The sequence below is a fragment of the Phoca vitulina genome, unplaced genomic scaffold (assembly GCF_004348235.1).
Source record: "Phoca vitulina isolate PV1807 unplaced genomic scaffold, GSC_HSeal_1.0 scaffold100, whole genome shotgun sequence".
NCBI lineage: Eukaryota > Metazoa > Chordata > Mammalia > Carnivora > Phocidae > Phoca > Phoca vitulina.
This window is the reverse complement of record NW_022589803.1, coordinates 2,024,112-2,047,047: the sequence shown is the minus strand read 5'-3', so window position 1 is coordinate 2,047,047 and position 22,936 is coordinate 2,024,112. Positions and strand designations below refer to the sequence as shown.

The 22,936-nt window shown below is 49.6% G+C and overlaps 1 protein-coding gene across 6 annotated transcripts; it reads left to right on the top strand.

The window, feature by feature from the left end:
* Positions 1-1,268: 1,268 nt before the first annotated feature.
* LRRC74B (leucine rich repeat containing 74B) lies at positions 1,269-17,662 on the top strand. 6 transcript variants are annotated; one of them, XM_032397560.1, is made up of 11 exons: positions 1,269-1,467; positions 2,093-2,235; positions 2,671-2,803; positions 3,748-3,954; positions 7,892-8,001; positions 9,165-9,280; positions 10,458-10,536; positions 12,139-12,234; positions 14,258-14,305; positions 14,397-14,527; positions 17,425-17,662. In XM_032397560.1, exons 1-10 carry the CDS (start codon positions 1,317-1,319, stop codon positions 14,505-14,507), a joined length of 1,194 nt encoding a protein of 397 aa, XP_032253451.1. In that variant the 5' UTR covers positions 1,269-1,316; the 3' UTR covers positions 14,508-14,527; positions 17,425-17,662. The 6 variants fall into 6 exon arrangements, with proteins under 6 accessions (XP_032253451.1, XP_032253450.1, XP_032253454.1 ...); XM_032397559.1 differs by lacking the exon at positions 17,425-17,662 and having other exon boundaries at positions 14,397-14,932; XM_032397563.1 differs by lacking the exons at positions 3,748-3,954; positions 17,425-17,662 and having other exon boundaries at positions 14,397-14,932.
* Positions 17,663-22,936: the final 5,274 nt, after the last annotated feature.

Sequence of the window (22,936 nt, the reverse complement as noted above, 5' to 3'; positions counted from 1 at the left end):
ATAGGTGAGGTTCAGTGGGGTGGAGTCCGGAGCTGACAACCAAGAAAGAATTCTTGAGGAGTCTTTGGTGCAAAATGGTGGTTTATTAAAGCACAAGGACAGGCCCCGTGGGCAGAGAGAGGGGCTGCCCTGTGGTCTTGAAGAGGGGCTGATTACATACTCAGGAGTTGGGGAGGTGAGGACAAAGGGGGTGCCCAGAAGGACTGTCATTTGCTAAAGACTCTCAGGATACTGGAGGCCTGGTTATTGTCAAGCCACTGCTGTTTTTCCCTCTAATGAGGCACTAACATGAAGACAGTTGGGAGTTTCCTGGAGGAATGTTACATTCCTCCTATCACAAGTCCTTGTCAGTGGGCTTTAGGTTCAAAAGAAATTCAATTTTATTTACATTTCCTTGCATCTCAGTCTCCCTTCAGTTTATGGAGGGGAGGGTGATGTTAGGGCTTCAGGAAACTGAGTTATGGGTCTCTTGGAAGTTAGGCTATTGAAAGCCTCTTCCTTGTAAATCACTAGGACTTTTGTAAACTGAGGGAGACTCCTGTCTTGCAAGACTGTGATCTCTATCAGTTAACCATTTGTTTTCCCTTTTGGGCAGCCAGGAGTGCCTGAGGAATGTCACATATACCCCAAAGAGGGGTGGGGGGTTGTAGGGTGCCAGCTTCGGCTTGGTCCTCAGCTTGCCTTCTGTTCCCTCATCAGTAGGTACAGTGAGAGGGCAGCTTGGGGGCTGCAGGAGCCCGGAGGAGGGGTCAAGGAAAGCTTCAAGAAGAAGTGACCTCTGAGCTGACACTTGCAGATTCTGAAGTTCAACAAGCACAGTTGGAGAGGAATGTTCCTGGTGGAGCAAGCAGCATATGCGACGCTAGAGCATGAGAGAGAATTGGCAGCCACGGAGTGAGAGCGTGACTCTGGTTCCAGAGGGGAGGGTGACCGGGCTTTGCAAGGTTCCCCAGGCTCTCTTGCGCAGCGCGCCCGCAGGCCATAGGGACAAAAAGCACAGGCTTTGGAGTCAGCCATGTTCCCTAGTCCGTGGAAGGTGTGGGGGCGATGCTGGAACCCTGGCGCACGCTCTCATCTGCCCAGACTGAGTAGACGAAAGGTCGGCCCACGCCAGCGGCGGTTTCTGCAGCAACCAACAACACCGGGTTGCCCGGGCGACGGCTGCGGGGAGGCGCGTTTCTATTGGTTGCAGCGGGCGCCTGTTCGCTGTGCGCCACATTCGATTGGTCAACGCAGCCGGAGGGTCCGCCCATATCCCCGGGCAACGCTCTAGGTGCTGGCCGCCCTGTTGCCGCCTCAGTGCCAGCGACTGAGAAATGGGCGTAACCATGAGGGCTCCCTGCAAGAGGTCCGGGGAGAAGGAAGTGCAGGAGGAAGAGGTGGCAGCGGCCGCTGGGCGTCTTGCAGGGGCCCCGGAGGCCGAGGAGTGTTCGGACGTTGATTCAGACTCCGACCGGGAGATGGAAGGTGCTGTCTCCTCACCTAGGGCCCTTCTCCCGCAGGGCTGGAGGGGGCAGGCTGGGGCCAAGCGGGCAAGGGAACCCTGTCCAGCAGGGAGCGCACCCCTCCGTGGGACACCTTCGGGACAGCGGGCGGCCCCTCCAGCCAACCCCGTGCCCTCCCCACAATGCTCCTGGGGGCATCAGGAGTTGCACCTTAGAAAACGCCTCCAAAGTGAGCGATGTTAAACCCCGCCAAACAATGTAAGAAGGGGTGTCCCACCCCGAAATAGGATCAGGGCTGGGTTTTCCCAACCCACAGGAACAACTAAGCTAATAAATGTATAGAACTTAGAATTGTTTCAATTTCTTCCCCCATAAAATAGTCACAAAACATGTGTTCTGCAATCCAGTGGAAAAGACACAGCATGCCCTTTGGCGTCAGACAGGAAAGGTTCTATGCCAGGATTAACTACTACTAGCTGTGTGACTTTAGGGAAAGGATTTGCTTTCTCTGACTTTCAGTGTCCCTCCTAGCACAGGAAGAGATGCCTCTAGAGGGGAACATAGGCTGCATGGTGACACAGGGCAGGGGAGTAGGCGACTGTGTCTGGAGAGGGATCCACATTCATCATCTCCCTTTCTCCTATCAGGTATCCGTGAGCCTGGAGGACTGGTCAAGGACACCCTCTACCTGAGGTCTTGCCAGGCCCATAGTGCTGTGCCTGCCTCCTGCTTTCTGCGCCAAGGGAGCACCCCAGAGCTGAACCTGAGGCACCATGGCCTGGGGCCCCAGGTAACCCTGGAGAGACCCTGGGGCCAGGCTTGGAGTGACAGGACCTGGGAGGCAGCAGCCATGGGAGTGGCCCCTTCCTGAGCCCATACCATATACTCCCTGGCCTTGCTCTGTGTCAGACATGTCCCATCCCCACTTCTGGGTGACAGGTGAGATCAGGGCTATGACAGAATCCAGTGTAAGGGTTGGAGGGTCTGCAGGGGGCCCCTAACCTGCTGGGGAGGGGGCGGTCAGGGAAGGTTCCAGGAGGTAAGATCTGGGTGGAGCCTAGAAAGATAAGAAGGTGTCCCCTGGGCATGTGGGAAGGGGAGGGCCTTCTAGTTGGAGGGCACTGGGTGGGCTGAATCCTGGAAATGAGCCAGGGTACTGGCCAGCTGTGTCTGGGGCCTTCACCTCTGGGAAGGACCAGGTCCCTCAGGTCCCTTTTTGTCCCAGGGTGCCCGGGCTCTGGCTTCAGCATTGACCTCCAATCCCTATGTCAAGCGGCTGGACCTTCGAGACAATGGGCTCTGTGGGGCCGGCGTGGAGGCCCTGGCAGGTGCCCTGAGCAAAAGCAGCACTATCTGTGGTAGGTGCTGAGCGTGGAGCAGGTGGGCAGATTTGAGTCCTCCCTTTCCTGGGGGGTGTGGGCTCCCCCACAGCTGGGCCTTCTCACCCGGGGCCTGTTGGCGTTGCTGGGGCAGGGGCCTCATCACAGGGTGGGGTGGTGCGGGTGGAGGTAGACTCTCTGTGGTGCCCCCAATGCTGGATACTACTCCTCTCCTAACCTGGCCCGCCCCCCACTCCCCTTCTCTTCTGGCCAGCAACCCCGTGCATATAGTGGCCTCCTATTGCCTAAATGCTGGATGAGAGAGTCCTCCAACAGAGAGGCAGGGGATGGGCGATGTGAGACAGCGGAAGGCTGGGTGGATATGAAGTGGGGCTGGATGCAAATGCCACCTCTACCACTGATGAGCGAGGGGGCCCCAGGCAAGCTGCTCCACCTTGCTGTGCCTTAGTTTTCAATCTGTGAAATGGTCCCAACAGTAGCACTTAGCCCTTGGGGCTGTGCTAAGTATGAAATGAAACCGCATATGAAGGGCTCACCAAGGTGCCTGGCTCATGTACGTGCTCTGTGCACGGCCACCTGGGCTGTCATTGCTAGTTCCCAGAAATTCATCGGTGAAGACTTCTGTGGGTGTGCTATATTGCTGCCAGGCATGAATCATCCACGGGGTGGCTGCCTCGCCATCACAGGTATCCTATACAGCACCATGAAGTAGGCGGTTTGAGCCCCTAGACAAAGAAGCTTGTGGATGCATGGAGAGGGTGTGGGCATCAGAGAAGCTGCCTGGGGCCTGAGGGGATGGATGCAGCTGATGAGAGGCAGAGTCACCGTGCAACCCCGGGATAGTCCAGCTGTATTGCCTCCTCCACTGCCTCAGGTCTGGAGGTTTGGGGGATAGAGGAAGGTGGAAGAGGGTGGTGCCTGGCTTTGGATCCCACTGATGGAGGAGTGCTGCCAACCCCTAGATGTGGACCTGTCAGAGAACCAGATGGGAGTGGTGGGAGCGCAGGCGATCTGTGCTGCCCTCACGGTGAACCCAACCATGCAGAAGGTACAACTGGCAGGGAACGGCCTGGAGGAGCATGCAGCCCAGTACCTTGCTGAACTCCTGCTGGCCCACACGGGACTGAAATCCCTGGACCTGAGCTATAACCAGCTGACTGACCACGCAGGTAACATCCGGCCAGGGTCACCATGGGGCACTCAAGCCCATCTTCCTGGGGCAGGGGTGGGTGGAGGATGGCAGCACCGCTCTGAACATTCGTACTCTGGCTCCTGTTTCCCATGTCCCACTTCGGCCTGCCCCTCTCCCACTCCCTCCACACAGAACTCTTAATTTCTTCCACAGATTGCCATTGCCTGTTACTGCATGTGCTGGGTGCTCATTTAGCCACTAGTGACCTGGTTGTGAACAAAACAGAGTCCCTGGCCTCAAGGAACACCTTTTAACAAGATAATTCTCCATAATTATTGGTGCAACAAAATAAACAAACAGGGCATGATTCTAGAGATGAATGGGGACCCTTGCCTTAGATGGGTGGCTGGGGAGGGCTCTGTGAGATGACATTTAAGCTGAAATGTGCAGGGTGGGAAGGAATCAGCCATAGCAAGACCAGGGAGAGAGCATTTCAAGCAGAGGAACAGTGAACATGCAGGCTTATTTCCCAGACTGATAGACACCAGTGTGGCTGGGCTAGTGAGCCAGGAGAGAGGGGCTATGCTGTGAGCTGAAGAGGCAGCGGAGGGCTGCAGGCCTACAAATCTTGGCAAAAGGCATGAAGATTTTATTGCAAGCACTGTGGAAGACATTGATGGGATTCCTTGATCTCACCACTTTCTTGTCCCAGGACCTTTGCACAGGCTATCTGCTTTGCTAGGAGCATGCACTTCTACCTGTCTGACCTCAACCACTCCAATCAATTACAGGAATCACCTGGGACCCTGGGTTAGGAACACAGATTCCTGGGCCCTGGACCTGCTGAACCAGAATCTTGGTGGAGCGAGGCCCATGCATCTACATTTTAATGGGTGCCCTAGGAGATTTGTCTGATCAAGGAAGTTTGGGAATCGCTGTCCTGTCTCAAGCAGCTTAGAGTGGGGGTGGTACCAACCTTGGTCTTTGAGGATCAGCCTTAGAATTTAACTGCCAGAGAACCTGTTTACCTTCTAAGAAAATTATTATGAGAAGACTGTGAAATTAAAAGAGAAGTTCAGGGGCGCCTGGGTGGCTCAGTCAGTTAAGCACCCGACTTCGGCTCAGTCACGATCCCAGGGTCCTGGGATAGAGCCCCTTGTCAGGCTCCCTGCTCAGTGGGGAGTCTGCTTCTCCCTCTCCCTCTGCTCCTCGCTCTGCTCATTCTCTCTGTCTCTCTCTCTAATAAATAAATAAAATCATTTCAGACTTCCAACAAACTGAGTATAGATGTCCCCCTGGGCCTTCACGGTGAAAAGGCAAACACTAGAGAGGCAGCCAGGATGGAGAGGGCAGGAAGCTAAGGCCCTGTGAAAGCTGCGCAAATATGTGGTAGGGAGGTCTTCAGCTCAGAAAAGGACAAACTCAGCAGGATCATTTTGTTTCCTCAAGTGGGAATCTGTGGGTGGGCCTGACTCCCTTGAAGGGTGAAGAGCTTGGGTTTCATTCTCCCCATCTGACCCAAGGTGAAGGTAGCACCTACCTCATAGTTGGCCACAGAGGTCGTAAAGTCCAAGCATTGGAATTTCAATAGGCCAATTCATGTACGTAGAGAAACCTTCTCACCCTCAAGTTGTTCAGCAAAGAAGGGGCTTCCCTACAAAGTGGGGACCACCACCCTCTCCTCCCAGCCCTAGAAGTGTCTGAGGAAGGGGGAAAGTGCATACCTGTACCTGAGAATCTTTGGGTGTCAGACCCAGTGCAGGGTTTGGAATCCAGAGGGAAGGCAGCACAGGGAGTCCCAGCTGCCTTGCAGGGAGCTCTCCAAGGTGCTAAAAGCATCCTGCTGCAGTGGGTTCTGGCCAAGCAGGCTAGTTCGTTCGTTCTTTCTTTTCTTTCTTTCTTTCTTTTCTTTCTCTTCTTTCTTTTCTTTCTCTTCTTTCTTTCCTTTCTTTCTTTCTTTCTTTCTTTCTTTCTTTTTCTTTCTTTCTTTCTTTCTTTCTTTTTCTTTCTTCCTTTCTTCCTTCCTTCCTTCCTTCCTTCCTTCCTTCCTTCCTTCTCTCTCTCTTTCCTTCTTTTTTTTTCCCTAAAGAATTTATTTTTAAGTAATCTCTGCATCCAAGGTGGGGCTTGAACTCACAACCCCAAGATCAAGAGTGGCATGCTCCCCTGACTGAGCCAGCCAGGTGCTCCCAAGCAAGCTAGTTCTGCTCAGTTAGAGCATCTGTTTTTCCTCTGTGCCTTTCTTCAAACTACCCTTACTAAACCACATGAGGAGTTGACACCATGGAGAGGGATCAAATTCAGATTCTTGAGGTACTCCTGGGCTGGTGGGAGAGACTGACCAGGCAAAGAGAGGTCATTAGACCAGGGCCTGGAAGGATGGAAGTACAGTGGACATGGGGCCGGAGGCAGCACAGCCCAGCTGGGCAGGCAAGACTTTCTGATGCTGTGAACCCAGGTTAGAAGGATGAGGAGCTGTTAGCCAGGTGAAGAAGGGGGTCAACAGTTCTACCCAGGGGGACAGCCCAGAGTCATGTTGGTGCTGGTGCTTTTGAGCACTGGGAGTAGATCAGACTGGCTGAATGCTGACAGAGTGGAGAACATGATGGGTGGGTAGGGCTTCTGTCCATTTTTGCATGCTAAAGATCTCTCCAGGTTTCTTACCCTGCACTGCTCCCTCCTTCCTTTCTCTGCCACAGGTGCCTTCTCTCCACACAGCTGCACCAGCCTCGTCACCTCTTGCCTATAAACTATGGCACAAGCCTTCCAACTGGTCCCCTGGGTTCTCATCTATGCCCCTGCTCACCTCAGTCCATACCCTACACCTGTCGCTAAGGAGCCCAGCTTTGCCATTTCTTAAAGCCCTCCCTGCCTACTCACCACTAACTGGTTGGTGCCCCAAAGCCTTGGCCCAGCATTGAAGCCCTCTCAGCATCTCTCCAGTGCCCATCACTCCTACCTCATTTCAGTGGCTTTCCCCCACTCACCAGGCCTGTGGGCATTTCCACAAGTGCTCCATGCTCCCTCATGCCTCCGCACATTTGCTCCTTCCTGTGTGTGTTCTCCGCTGTGCGTGCATATACAGGTGGTGAGACCTTCAGTCTTCAAGGTTATCTCTCTGTCCTCACTTTCCTGGCACCCCTCCTAAGGCAGGGTTTGTCCCTACCCTGTTCCAACACATCCCTGCTTGTAATCTATAATAGCTCATATCCCATTAATTTGTGTTTACAGTTGGACATGGATTTGAACTGCATGGGTCCACTTATATGTAATTTTTAAAATAAATACAGTACAGTCGTTATATGTATATTTTCTCTTATGATTTTCTCTTTTTAAGATTTATTTATTTGAGAGAGAGAGAGAAATTGGGAGCACACAGAGGGGGAGGGGCAGAGGGAGAGGGAGAGAGAGAATCTCAAGCAGGCTCCACAGTGGTGGAGCTTGATCTCACGACCCCAAGATCATGACCTGAGCCGAAATCAAGGGTCGGACACTCAACCCACTGAGCCACCCAGGTGCCCCATGATTTTCTCAATAATATTTTCTTTAGCTTACTTTATTGTAAGAATACAGTATCTAATTGAATTTAAATTTAAAAATTAAATTAAATTAGAAATAAAAAATACAGTATCTAATATATATAACTTACAAAATGTGTTAATCAACACTTTATGTTCTTGATAAGGTCTTCTTTCTGGTCAACAGTAGGCTATCAGTCGTTGAAGTTTGGGGGAGTCAAAGTTACAAGCAGATTTTCGACTGCACCAGGGTTTGGTGCCCCTAACCCCCATGTTGTTCACAGATCAACTGTATCTCCCCCATTAAATGTGAATCCCTTGAGGACAGGGCAGACCCATATTGGGTTCAACTTGGTGATCCTGGCGCCCAGCAGAGACCCTGGCACACTGTGGTCATAGTATCATTTTTTGAAGGAATGAACAGAATAAATAAGGCTTGTCTTGGTGTTTCTGAAGGGGAGATCCTTGGACCAGCCCTGGCAGAAAATACAGGACTCACCGAGCTTAATATAAGCTGGAATCACCTTCGAGGACCAGGAGCTGTAGCCTTTGCCAGGGGACTGGAGGTATGAACAGCCCTGCAGCCTGTCTACCCATCCAGCTTGACCTGTGGGGACAGGTCTCCCAGGTGCCAGCTCCCTGACTTTACAGCTCTTCAGAAATGAGCCTTGGATCTTTTAAGAAGAGCTTAAAAAATATTTTGTTTGGTGACTTTAATTTCCCCAGCCCCATTTCATGACTAAAACACCATGCTCACTCTCGAGACACTTCCTGAAGGGTCTACAGTTGAATGTTGCATAACTTCTCCAGATATTATAGATATTATAGGCATATGGCTGGTGGGGGACATCATGTGGTTTGGTGAAACATGCTCACTAAATGGGCGTATGCAGATTTTTTTCCCTGAGGTGACACCCTGCACCCTTGGGTCCCAGCACATACTCTCAAACATCCCACTTGCTTCCTTGGATATTGTGGTTCGTAGGCCTCGGGAATGGGTGGCTCCTAGCCCCTGCCAGGATGCCCCTGGTGCCGGCTACCTTTGTGGGGTTCTCCTCAGGAAACGTCAGCAGCTGCCTTGCTTGGCCCACTCCCCCGAGGCTGACCTAGGGATCCTGCTCCACAAGTCGTAGGTCAGCCTTTTTCTTCCCAGTGCAGCCACAAGCTCCTGCCCTTCTCCCCATCATAGTCTCCCAACAACCCTTTGGAGTCCTGCTCTGTGCCTCAGAGTACCTGCCTTTGGGTCCCCAAGTGGGTGTGAGCCAGATCACTGCATCAGTCTCTGAGGGTCATCCACAACCACACCCACCCTTGGTGCTATGCTTCCACTCATTCAGTTCTCCTGGTTGCCATCATTCAAGCCACAAGATTCTTTTCTTTTTTTTAAAGATTGATTGATTGATTGATTTGGCAGAGAGAGAGAGACACACACACAGCGAGAGAGGGAATACAAGCAGGGGGAATGGGAGAGGGAGAAGCAGGCTTCCCACTGAGCAGGGAGCCCGATGTGGGGCTCGATCCCAGGACCCCAGGATCACGACCTGAGCCGAAGGCAGACGCTTAACGACTGAGCCACCCAGGTGCCCCAAGCCACAAAATTCTTACCTGGAACCTCTGACCTTCTGCTCTCAGTCTGTGTTTTTTGCACCTCGAGCCTCCTGGGCTCTGAGGCTGTGGTCCCTGGCCACCTTCACGGGAGGTCTCCTGGCTTCACTCTTTTGCATTCCAGGCAAACATCTTCCTCAGAGTCCTGGACATCTCATACAATGGCTTTGGAGATCCTGGAGCAGCCGCGGTGGGTGAGGCACTTAAGACCAACAACGTGTTGGAGGAACTCAACATGAGGTGAGGGGCATAGGGTGGGTCACAGCCTCCACGTCCAAAGTCACCTGAGGGATCAGGGACTCCACGATCCTCCTGCTGTTTACCACCTTAACTCCCAAACCTACCACACTCACCAATGATGGGGCTTGAGCCACAATCCAAGAGTGTCCTCCTCACTCAACTTCAGCATTATACCTTGAATCTCATAATTCCTGCTGCATAGACGGGGGCTGGGAATTGAAAACACATATGTAAAACATCTTCAGTAGAAGGATGCCTAGGTGGCTCAGTCGGTTAAGTGTCTGATTCTTGATCTCAGCTCGGCTCAGGTCTCGATCTCAGGGTGGTGAGTTCAAGCCCCACATTGGGCTCCTTGCTGGACGTAGAGCCTACTTCCAAACAAAACAAAACAAAACAAAACAAAACAAACAAACAAAAAACATCTTCAGCAGAGCCTGGTGTGGGGTGAGTGCTCATGCTCTGCTCAGCATATGACTGCTGGGTGCTTGCCGTGTGTGATTTGCTGTTCCAAGCTCAGGCAGCATCCCAGCCCTCAGCAAGTAACCAGAGCAGAGGCCACAAACCACAGGGAAAGAAAGAGGCAGAAGCCCAACAGGTCTTGGACTGCTGTGGCTGAGCACTTCCCCTGGGGGCCTGCTGGAGTGATCAGGGTCTGCCTGCTGCAATTCTGTCCTTCCCGTGGAAGGAACTAAGGCCAGAAGAGGCTACGAGATGTGCTGGAATTCAAGGCCAGAGCTGGGGTCTGAGAGGTCAGAGGGAAATGGGACTGGCTCCGAGATAAAGTGGCCAAGAGAGGTGCTGGGGCCAGAGTTTAGGTCCGTCTAGAGAAGCAGGAGGAGAGGACGTGAGGATGGAGCTGGGTGGTTTCCAGAACAGATGCTGTCATGGTGATAGGAATGGGGTGCTGCTGGCGCGGAACATGTGGGAGGACCTGCAGAGCTCGGAGGGCCTGGGAACAGCAGCTGGCCTCCACTGGGGGTAGGGGTGCTCTAGGTATGTTTGCTGAGTGTTCTCCCTGAACACCGGGACCCCCCAGGGTCACTATCCAGCCTTTACATACTGACCTGCCTAGGGTCCCTGGAGCATCAGTGGAGGCTGGAACATGAAGCTCAACCAGGTGGATGCACCTGCACAGCTGCTCGGAAGGTAGCGAAATGCTCCTGTCTTTCTGTTGCAGCAACAACCGCATCTCTGCAGTGGGAGCCTTGAGCCTGGGCCTGGGCCTCGGGGTCAACCAGACGCTGAGGATTCTTGTTGTGAGTGCTAGCCTGTTGGGAGAGACCCCCCTGCACGTATCCACACAGATCCCTCCCCTGCCACATGTCTCCACTCCAGTGGCAGTGGGGTACACAGGTTCTGGAGCCCAGATAAGGGCAGGGGTCTCCTGGCTTCCTCTTGTGACCACTTCTTTCCCTTGCCATTCACTCACCCATCTCTGGCCCGACCCATACACTTCAGACTCCTCCCTTACCCTTCCTTCCCTCCCAGCAGTGTCACCCCACCTCCCAGCTGTCCTTCCTCTTTCTCAGCCCACCCGGTCAGCACAGGTGTACTGTTGGCCATGCTCAGACCTACCCGAGGCCTCGGGTGCACACCAGGGTTCCCTTCCTTCAGGGTTGCCAGTGGGCTAGGAGTGGCTAGGCAGGGCTGAGAGCAGAGGACAGAGAAGGGAGTGTGCAACCGGGGGTGGAGCAGGCCCGTGAGGGCCACTGGGCCAACAGCAAGTGCTCAGAGGACAGCACTGCCAGGTCCAGGGGGCATCCAGCCCTGCCTGGCTCTCAGCTCCTTCAACTGGCAGAGGAGCCTCGTGTAGCCCTCCCATCCCCAGCCTGAGGCTCGCTCCTCTCCCACCCACTCCTCCACCCCCGCCCCTCGCTGCAACCCAGACCTCTCTTAAGCTCTGGATCCCCATTTCCAGCCACCTGCTGGATGGTCCCCTGGATGTCCCATGGGCACAAAGCACAACCTGAAAACATCATCTCTCTCTAAGGGCTGTCCCCGTGGGCGGGGGGTAGAGGGGCCTCCTCATGGAGTCACCCCTCCCTCTCTTTCCCATGCCTTCCATCCTTCATCTTACTTCCTGCAGAGTGCTCCCGCTTCCTGCTCCTCCTTTTCACTTCCCCTCAAGTTCTGTGGACCTGCTAATTTCCCATCTCTGGCCCTTCCTTCCTACCTACCAGGTGATCTTTCTAAACCAGAAACATGCTCCTGTCCCTCCTTGCTTTAAACCTGTCAGTGACTCCCCTCTGGATAAATCCAAGCTTAGTATTACGTCATTCACTATACATTGGGCTCCGGGCTCTGCCATAACCCTTCTGCCTTCCACCTGTGAAGCTCATTCTCTCACCCCAAGCTGCTCTGAATTTTTTGCACATGGTGCATTCTCTCTCCTCTGTTTTGCTCCTCCTGCCCTTCTTGCTGAAATACCCAGCTCTGCGCACCTCACCTGTAAAGCTCAGGGCTGGTGTTTTATCCCCTGCCTAACCTTTACCTCCCAAGGAGAGCTGATGCACACTGTCATTGCACTGCATTTTCATCATGTTTCCTTTCCCTGTCTTCCCCACGATGGGTGGGCTCTTTAAAGACAGGGATGTGCCCTGTGTGTCTGTATCTTTGGCACCCAGCACAGAGTTGGGCATGGTGGTGGTGGGGTGCTCAGTCAGTGTTTATTCTCTTCCTCTCTTCCCTGGCCCCACAGGCTCACCAAGGGCATTCTGTCAGTGGAGACAACTTCTGAGCTGAGACAGTGGGGCTGTCCTGAGCCACTCAGCAGATATGAAGAATCCCTCCCTCCCTTTGGAGATGCTCCACGAGCCTCCCTGGGCTCGGTTTTTCTCAATTGTGTGTGTGTTTCTCAGATGTCCAGGAATCCCATGCGAGGCGAAGGCTGCTTTGGAGTTCTAAAATCTGTCCGGGATAATCCAATGTCTGCCCTAGAACTCCTAGATTTCTCTGTAAGAGCTTTTCATAAATCTCATCTGTGATCCTCCCCACAGCCCCATGAGTTATCATTTAGAGGAAGAAAGTGGGGATCAGAGAAATAGAGTGCCCTGCCCAGATACTTAGTGTGGCTGAATCTGAGTCCCACCCCAGGCCGGACTGTAAGGTCACAGTGCCACTCTGGCTCTATTCCCACTCCTGATTGGGGGGTCCCGCCATGGTCTCACCTCCAACCCCTGCCTGGGTTCTTCATTGGCTGAGAGAGACTAGGTGGCTCAGAGGACACAAAGCTCGCTGTTCACTGATGTTTGGATTTGCAGGTTCAGTACTTGCAAGGTGGCCCTGCCCCACCCCCTGGCCTGTTCTGTCTGCAGGTGGATCATGGTGCTGGAAGATTCACTCATGTGGCCTTGAGGGAGATTAAGACTCCTTTTCATTCAATTGTGCCTTTTTGATATAGAAAATTAAAAGCAGGGGCGCCTGGGTGGCTCAGTCGTTAAGCGTCTGCCTTCAGCTCAGGTCATAATCCCAGGGTCCTGGGATCGAGCCCCGCATCGGGCTCCCTGCTCAGCAGGAAGCCTGCTTCTCCCTCTCTCACTCCCCCTGCTTGTGTTCCCTCTCTCGCTTTCTCTCTCTCTGTCAAATAAATAAATAAATAATTTTAAAAATTTAAAAAAAGAAAATTAAAAGCAAAAATTAAACATTAAGGAGAGAATCCCCAAATATGAGTTATTGAAAGGAAGTCTAGTCACAAATCACTGCTTATTCTAACCCTGGTCAATGTCAACCCAGATTTAAGTCAAAACCCTTCCAGAGACGTGTTTTTACAGTTCCAATCCTTCAGGCTTATTGCTTCCTTCTGCCTGCCCAGCTTCTACAGCTCCAAAACCAGAGATTAACTTGCCTTGACCATGTTCTTCCTGCTCTGAGAATTCCTGTTAGCATTAGCTTTTATCATTAAAAAAGGAGGGGGGGCCACCTGGCTGGCTCAGTGGGAAGAGCATGTGACTCTTGATCTCAGAGTTGTGGGTTTGAGTCCCACACTGGGTGCAGAAATTACTTAAATAAGTATTTTTTAAAAAATAAAGGAATGATATATGAAACTCTTCTGCAAAACTATGTGCTTATTCAATATAACCTATGGTTATTATCAGGAGCTTTTAATGTAGTGGAAACAGAGGTGAGAATCAGACAGGCCTGGGACCAAATCCTGAGTCATCAACATGGCATCTTCTGAATTGAAGAATAACACTAGTCTAGATGCAATGTACTAATTTCCTGTTCCTTACTGTTATTAGTCTAATCTCCCCAGCCTAGATTTTCTCCTCAGCTTTAAGGGAAATACTTCTTTTTCTTTTTTTTTTTTTAAGATTTTGTTTATTTATTTGACAGAGAGAGAGAGAGCAAGTACAAGCAGGCGGAGCAGCAGACAGAGGGAGAGGGAGAAGCAGGCTCTCCGCTGAGCAGGGAGCCCAACTCAGGGTTTGATCCAGGACTCTGGGATCATGACCTGAGCTGAAAGCAAACGCTTAACCGACTGAGCCACCCAGGCGCCCCTAAGAGAAATGCCTTTGAATCCTGACAGTTCATGTAAAACCCTTCCCAGGTTTCAGCCTTGTCTTCAGGTGAAACGGGGCTAAAATCTTCCAGCCAGGCTCATTGAGAAGAGGGGATGAGCTAGCACACCCCACAGGAAAGGCCTGTGTAGAGAAAGACCCCATTAGTGCTAGTATTCTTCCCCTGACTCCCGTTATTGAGGAATAACGTCTATGCTGAAAAGTGCACGTGGGTTAGGGCTGTGAATTTCCACGGACAGAACACACCTACGCAACCAGCCCCCAGATCAAGAAATAGTGCAGGCCCCAAGGAGCTCCCCTGGAGCCACTTCTCTTCTCTATTTTAATGGTTTGGGGAGTAATGACATTGTCATCCATAGGAGAGAAGCGGCCCTAAGGTGTTTCTTCAAAACCTTGTGTAAGTGAAAAACTGACGTTCTGACAGTGATAACGTACTGCCTTGTAACGGGTTTCTCCTCAGGAGATCCAAGTGGACAGAGAGTTTGATGACCTCGCCTGCTCAGTGAAGGTACTTCTTCCAGCACTCCATGTAAAGACTGCTGCCCACAGAGTAGAGTACAAAAAAGAGTTACTGCCAGTCTTCACCCCATCCCTACCAGCGTCTGTCCCTAAGTGACTGCGGTGGGTGGCTTCCTCATCTCACATTGGCCACTTCAACGTCGAGGGTTCTTGGCCTCACGATGCCTTATTACCACTTGAGTCTGCAGTGAGTCCCCATGTCAACCGGGTGGTAAGTCCTATGGAGCCTGTCCTAATGGAGTCTCAGACACCTGTACCCTCCTCTCCATCCCATGGCTTCTGTTAATGCAGAGACTGGGTCTTCCTTCGCTCACACTAACTTGTGTAACTTGTACTATGTGCTACATATTGAGCTGGGTATGGAGTCAGAGATGTCCAAAGTCCCAGCTTTGGTGACCTCAGGAGACAATGAAAGTACGAACTCAACTTGCCAGAATGCAAACTGACACAACTTTTCTGGGAGGCAATTTATCATTATGCACCAAAAGCCTTAAAACTGCCTGTGCTCTTTGATTCAGTGGTCTAATTAATCTGCTCTGCAGAAATAACCAGAGCTGCATAAAAAGATTAATGCCCAAAGATGTTCACTGAGGGGCGCCTGGGTGGCTCAGTTGGTTAAGCGACTGCCTTCGGCTCAGGTCATGATCCTGGAGTCCCGGGATCGAGTCCCGCATTGGGCTCCCTGCTCAGCAGGGAGTCTGCTTCTCCCTCTGACCCTCTCATGCTCTCTATCTCATTCTCTCTCTCAAATAAATAAATAAAATCTTAATAAAAAAAAAAGATGTTCACTGAAATGCTGTTTATAATATGAAAATTGGAAATAATCTAAATGCCCACTAACAGGGGTTAACTAAGATTTGGAAGTCTGCAAACATTAAAAGCCAAGTGTTCAAAGAACATTTAATAATTTATGAAAATGCACATGATTAATGTTAAGTGAGAAAATCAGATAAAAAAATCACATGATTTGGTTAGTAGTTCCTCAAAAGATTAAACATGTACTTTATCATAGACCCAGCAATTCCAGTCATAGAGAAATGAAAACATATGTTCACACAAAAACTTGCACACAGATGTTCACAGCTTTATTCATAATATCCACAAAGTACAAATGTCCACCAACTGATAAATGGATAAATAAAATATGGTATACCCATACAATGGAACACCCCTACAATTTGTCCATAAAAAGGCATGAAATTTGGGGTGATGAAAGTGTTCTAAAATTGATTGTGGTAATGGTTGTACAACTCTGATTATACCAAAAGTAGTTATTGTGCACTGTTTTTTTTTAAAGATTTGTTTATTTATTTTAGAGGTGGGGAGGGACACAGGAAGAGGGAGAGAGAATCTCAAGCAGACTCTCTGCTGAGCACGGAGCCGGGCATGGGGCTTGATCTCACGACCTTGAGATCATGACCTGAACTAAAAACAAGAGTCAAACGCTCAACTGACTGAGCCACCCAGGTGCCCCTGAATTGTACACTTTAAATAGGTGAACTGTATAGTATGTGAATTATAGCTCAATAAAGCTGTTTACAAGAAAAAGGAATAAGGGAGCGCCTGGGTGGCTCAGTTGGTTAAGCGACTGCCTTCGGCTCAGGTCATGATCCTGGAGTCCCTGGATCGAGTCCCGCATTTGGCTCCCTGCTCAGCGGGGAGTCTGCTTCTCCCTCTGACCCTCCCCACTCTCATGCTCTGTCTCTCATTCTCTCTCTCTCAAATAAATAAAATCTTTAAAAAGAAAAAAAAAGAAATTAAAAAAAAGAAAAAGGAATAAGGTATCATGCTACTACAGGAATGTCCCATGTATCAGGAGGAATGTATCATGCTACAACATGAAGGAACCTTGAAAACATTATGCTAAGTGAAAGAAGCATTCCCAAAAGACCACATATTGTATGATTCTGTGTATATGAAATGTCCAGAATAGGCAAATCTATAGAGACAGAAAGTAGATTAGAAGTTGCCTAGGGCAGGGGCGCATGGCTGGCTCAGTCCGTAGAGTATGTGACTCTTGATCTCGAGGTTGTAGGTTTGAGCCCCATCTTGGGTGTAGAGATTACTTAAAAAAATAAAAAGAATAAAAAAATAAATAAAGAAGTTGCCTAGGGCTGAGGAGATGGGAGGGACTGGGAGTTGACAGCAAAAGAGCATGGTTTTCTTTGGGAGGTGACAAAAATGTTCTAAAATTGATTATGGTGATTGTTGCACAACTCTGTGAATAAACTACAAGCCAGTGGATTGTATACCACTTTAAATGGGTGAATTGTGGGGTGACTGGCTGGCTCAGTCGGTAGAACATGTGACTCTTGATTTCTGGGTTGTGAGTTCAAGCGCCACATCGGGTGTAGAGATTACTTAAAAATTAAAAAAAAAAATGTTTTTAAATGGTGAATTGTATAGTATGTGAATTATATCTCAAGAAAGCTGTTACCAAAACAAATCATATTGTTGGATCCAAATTGTGTAAAAAAACATGTATAAGTATATGTATGCAGGAGAAAGGACTAAAAAAACCCTGACATATTAATAATGTTTAGCTCTAAGTTGTGAGTTTGGGAATGATTTTAATTTTTTTCCTATTATTCTTCATTTTCCACACTTTCTACTCTGAATATGTGTTACTTTCATAACCAGAAAAATAAATAGTACTTTAAAATGTGAGAGGTGCCCGGGTGGCTCAGTCAGTTGAACATCTGACTCTTGATTTTGGCTCAGGTCATGATCTCAGGGTCCTGGGATCAAGCCCCACGTCAGACTCCTGCTCAGTGGGAAGTCTGCTTGTCTCCCTCCCCCTGCTTGTGTTCTCTCTCTCTCTCTAAAATAATAAATCTCTTTGAAAAATAAAAATAAAATGTGATGCAGGCTTCAATTAAATTATGTGTGTGGTATGTTTTGAGCCCTGAGAAAGGAGGGTGCTACAGACTGAATTGGGTGCCCCCCCAACTCCTATGTTGAAGCCCTAACCACCAATGTGACTGTATTTGGAGACAGGAGGTAATTGAGGTTAAATGAGATCATAAGAGTGGGGCCCTGATCTGATAGGATGAGTGTCCTTATATGAAGAGACACCAGAGAACTTGCTCTCTCCTCCTACCCCTATAGGCAGACACAGCAAGAAGGAGGCCTTCTGCAAGTCAGGAAGAGAGCCCTCGCTTGAAACCGACCCATCCAGAACTTGACCTTGCACTTCTAGCCTTCAGAACTGTGAAAAAAATAAACTGTGCTTAAGCTACCCAGTCTGTGGTGTTTTGTTATGGTAGGTTAGCTAAGATAGAAGGATTCACTCTCCTGGAGAGAAGAAGCAGGGAAGGTTTCTCCTGGTTTTCCTGGCTCTCCCCTGACCTAACTTCCATCTCCCTCCTCCCTGCTGCCAAAGCTGCCTAAGGGCAGACCTAATCATACTATTCATATGTTCCCAAGGCCTACAGAAAAATTCCAGCGCCTCTATCTGGTGTGTCCCATTGCAGGGCTTGAGTTCTCCATTCTTCTCTAAGAAGAAGGTAAGAGTCTGCTCCAACACACTCTAGGGAATCACCAGAAAGGGTGTTGCTTTGGGGTGATAAACTGGGGGTATGCCAGAATTCCTCTTACCCTGCTTTTCTCAGAAATAAATACACATTGGATCCTAAAGAAAGTTGAGTCAATCTTTACAGAATGGAAGAATCGGGTAATTGTTCCAAAGTCCCCCAAAATGGACACTGAGCTCCGACCCAGCTCTTGGGGGGTGGGGGGAGGCTGGGGTATACCCTTCCACTCCCTTATCTCCAGAAACCCAGTTCACATTAAAGAAGTAATCAAATCCTGCCTGGTTCTCAGGTGCTGGATGGCAAAGGCCTTTCTGCACCAGAAAAGGGGTGGACAAGAAAGGGGGTGCAGACTTTAGGCATAAAGCTGGCATCCATCTTGTTAGTTCAGATGAAAGAATGAACACTAGAGGTCATACCTTCCGCAAGCACAGCTCGACCTGCTAGGGAATGGAGTAGGCCCAAGAGATAGGAATGCGTACTTATTCAAAGGATCATGACCCCACTAGTTTACCCACGGAACAAACAGGCACTTAAAAGCAGCTGATCAGCACTATTCCAAACACACAATCACCAGATGTACCTAATGAAATCTCTAACCTAAGAAATATGTTTTTCAGATTCCAAGTCTCCCAAGATAGAGCACAATTCCATGGACCAGAGGAAGCCACCTCAAGTAACAAAGTAGCATCTGTGCACATGATTTCATGGGCCTCCGATCAACAGCGTCAGGAGACCCCTGACCCAAATTTTGCCCTTAAAAGTCCTCACTTATAAGGCATCAGGAAGTTCGGGACTTTGAGCATTCGTTTCCCATTCTCCTGTGTGGCACCACACCAATAAATATTCTACCTTCGCGGCAAAAGCTCGGTGCCAGTCTTTTACTGGCTTGCTGGACATGGGGTGGAGCAACTCTCCTTTGGATGGGTTACAGGTAGAAGATTGGCAGACCTCTGAGAGGTGGTCATGTTTGCAAAGACCTAAATCAGGAACAGGCAGATGAGTGGGCTTGAGGCTCCAAGCGAGAAGGTGACACAATCTTGACTTGAAGCCATTCGCACACTGGGGACTTACATGCATGAAAATGTCCTGTGCCCCGTGCAGGGAAAACCGCGACCGCTACAGCTTTCTAAAGGCCGAGGATGGCCCAAAACGCTCCGCCTTTGGCTAGGCGGCCGCCTTCCCGCCAAAGCCCCATCCAATCAGAAAGCGCCATACTCCGAGAGTCAAGCAATGGCCAATCGGAAGCGGGATTCCAGGCCTTGGTCCGCCCCGAGGCACTGAGGACCAATAGGTGCCTGGGCAGCAGCGGGCCAATCGCTGGCAGTGTGCGCAGTGCAGCGGCGGCAGTTGGGCGCGTGGCGTCTGTGGCGGCAGTTGAGGTCAAGTAGCGGCGTTGGGCAGCAGCTGAGCTCACCATGGTAAGGCCCCGGGGCCTGGCCCGCATTGGCAGGACCCCGGCCACTCTTGCTCCGTGGACGCCCAGGCGGGAGGGTGGGCGAAGCCCGCCACGTGAGGCGACAGGATGGGGCAAGACTGGGACGGACGCCGGGACCAGGGTTCCGTGGGGGGCAGGCATCAGCTGGAAGAGGGGGCCGGGGTGGGCACGGGAGGCCCGGGGCTGCGGGGACGAGCAGATGGTCGTCCTCTCGCTTGTCCTCTGGGTGTGTGGCGACCTGCATCATGGGAGTCTCTGGGGTGAAGGGGGTGGGGGGTTGGCAGGTGCAGGCGGCTCCTCAGAAATTGTGCCTTTAACGATCCAGGCTGGCAACTGGGTTGTTGGGTGGCCTCGACTCAGTCTCTGAGAAGACCAGCCCTAGTGTTGGGTTCCTGAAGGCGAGGGTGGTTCTCAAACTTTCGGGTCCCAGGACATCCCTACAGTATTACAAATTATCCAGGACTCCAAGAAGCTTCTGTTTATGTGGGTTACATCTATAGGCATTTGTCATGTTAGAAATTTAAAACGAGAAACTTTAAAAATATTTGTTCACTTTAAGGCAACACATGTTATATAAATAACAAATATCCAAGTCAGAATAGCCATAGTTTGTCAACTCTTTGTAGGAAAATAACATGCCATGACAAAAGCAGCTAGTTCAGTTGGCAACTCAAAACACACAAGTGCCGTTTCTCAAGACAGCTGTATTTTAGCAGGTACACAAGTACTTTATGAATATTTTCCATTTTGTCACAGTTCTTGAGGATGGAGATTTTATTTTTTTTAAGATATATTTATTTAATTTTAGAGAACGTGTGAGCGGGTTGGGGCGGGAGAGGGAGAGAGAATCCTCAGACAGACTCCCCGATGAACGCAGGACTTGATCCCAGGACCCTGAGATCATGACCTGAGTTGGAATCAAGAGTCAGATGCTTGGGCGGCACCTGGGTGGCTCAGTCATTAAGAGTCGGCCTTCGGCTCAGGCCATGATCCTGGGGTCCTGGGATCGAGCCCTGCATCAGGCTCCCTGCTCCTCGGGAAGCCTGCTTCTCCCTCTCCCACTCCCCCGCTCGTGTTCCCTCTCTCTCGCTGTGTCTCTGTCAAATAAATAAAATCTTTAAAAAAGAGAGAGAGACACTTGGGACAACTGGGTGGCTCATTCGGTTAAGCGGCTGCCTTTGGCGCAGGTCATGATCCCAGGGTCCGGGGATTGAGTCCCGCATTGGGCTCCTTGCTCAGCGGGGAGCCTACTTCTTCCTCTGCCAGCTCTGCCTGCCACTCCCCCTGTTTTTGTGCTCTTTCTCTCTCTGACAAATAAATAAAATCTTTTAAAACAAATTTAAAAAAATTTAAAAACTGCTTAAAAAAAAGCCATACGGGGGCACCTGGGTGGCTCAGATGGTTAAGCGTCTGCCTTCGGCTCAGGTCATGATCCCAGGGTCCTGGGATAGAGCCCCGCATCGGGCTCCTGGCTCAGCGGGGAGCCTGCTTCTCCCTCTCCCTCTCCCTCTGCCTCTCTCCCTGCTCATGCTCTCTCTCTCTGTGTATCTCTGTGTCTCAAATGAATAAATAAAATCTTGAAAAAAAAAAAAAAGTCATACGCTTAACTGACTGAGCCACCCAGGTGCCCCGAGGTTGGAGATTTTATAAAATCAATAATCACTTTTGCTTCATTATGAACATTCTTAAATGAAATTGACGTTTTTTTCCTTTTGTCTTTTTACTGTGAGTGCATAAATGTGAAGAATCTAATGAACACTGGTACAGTTTGGTGCCACTACCTTGATTTGTGCTCAAGCACCAGCAGTTTTACCCATCTCTAATTATTCACCATCAATGCAATTGTGAACATGGTGAGAAGGACTGGTCACCTCAGCAGTCCTGACTATGAAATTGCTTTAATTTCCATGTATCCTGAACAGGTGTATGGATCTCTAGTGGCTTGGGAACTCCAGATAACTTTGAGGACTGTTGCTGGGTAGGGGATCAATAGAAACATTAGATCATTGACAGGAAGCATAGCTTTATTGTAAAAGAATGAGGAGAGCAGAAAGTCTGCACATTTGCTGGTTGGAAGTTGAAACTTCTTGGTAACTAGGGAACAAGGTTATCTGCCACAAATATGAAGAGAGCAGTTGGGCTGGAGCTTGAAAAGAACAGAGGAAGTTTCAGATAATTTTTCAGAGAGGAGATAAACCTGACTAAAGAAATGTAAGATTTTTTAAAATTTTTATTGTTATGTTAATCACCATACATTACATCATTAGTTTTTGATGTAGTGTTCCATGATTCATTGTTTGTGCACAACACCCAGTGCTCCATGCAGAACATGCCCTCTTTAATACCCTTCACCAGGCTAACCCATCCTCCTACCCAGAAATGCAAGATTTTAATGACCCAGGTGAGGTTGGCCATGAATTTATAATGGCTTTCTGTTGAAAGCTAGGAATGATTTTCCTGACTGCTTTTGATTTGTTTCATTGGTTAGATAATCAGATGAAAGTGGCCTTGCAGATCACCTAGCACGTCAGTCCCCATTTTTTTTAAAGATTTTATTTATTTATTTGTCAGAGAGAGTGTGAGCACAAGCAGGGGGAGCAGCAGAGGGAGAGAGAGAGAAGCAGGCTCCCTGCTTGATGTGGAACTCAATCCCAGCACCCTGGGATCATGACCTGAGCCGAAGGCAGCCACTTAACTGACTGAACCTCACAGGCATCCCACGTCAGTCCCAATTTTGTAAAAGAAGAAATTGAGGGATTTGCTCAGGATACAGAGCTTACAGAGATCATAGTGGGACTGAGTGAGTAGAAAACCAAATCAGGCATTTTGTGAAGTACAGGCTGCTTGGATTTAAGTAAGGAAAACTGAACAATATGGATTTGCAAATGGTGTGATTGGGTGGATTCCAAGACTTCCCAGAGTGTTGACATCATTCTCTGAAGGAGTGAGTTCCTTGTCATTGGAGAAGTTCTTTCTGGAACTGAATGCCTCTTTCTGGGGTAGATTCTTGGGGGATTGCAGCATAGTGTGAATCTCTGTGCCCCTGATTTGAGACTTGATGCTTGTGTAATAGAAAACAGGACTTCAAGTTCTTGGTGTATTATACACATTAGGATTTAGGGTAGATGGGACACCTTGAATTTCATTTGATTTCCTCTATGTATTTGTAAGGATAATGTGTCTAAAATAGAACAAATGATTGATGACTGGGCAGGAAAGGTATGATGCAAAATATGTACTTTGAGGGAAATTTTTAAAAAGGTACTATGTATAAAGCTATGGGCAGGGTCGGGTCTAAGGAAACCACCAAAGGACAGTGCGGTGTTGTAGCATTTGTGATGTCTGGTAGCCTTTAACTCCTAGCTTTGAAGGTGAAGTGAGGGAGTAGTTACTAGAAGTTGAGAAGGTAGTTTTATGAAGAGCACTGACTGCTGAAAGTTTGTGGCTTTGTGTTTACACTCAAGGAACCCATGGCAGTATGGCAGGGGGTAGCCAAGGAGTGAGCACGCTGACCACACTGTCCTCCAACCTCCCAGTCTCCTGCTGATGCCTGCCATTGGCTAAAGCAACCAGAAGCCAGGGGTGAGGAAGCCCTTTTAATGCAGTCCACATGGGTCAGCCTCTGTGAACACAAACCTAGATGGAGAAAAAT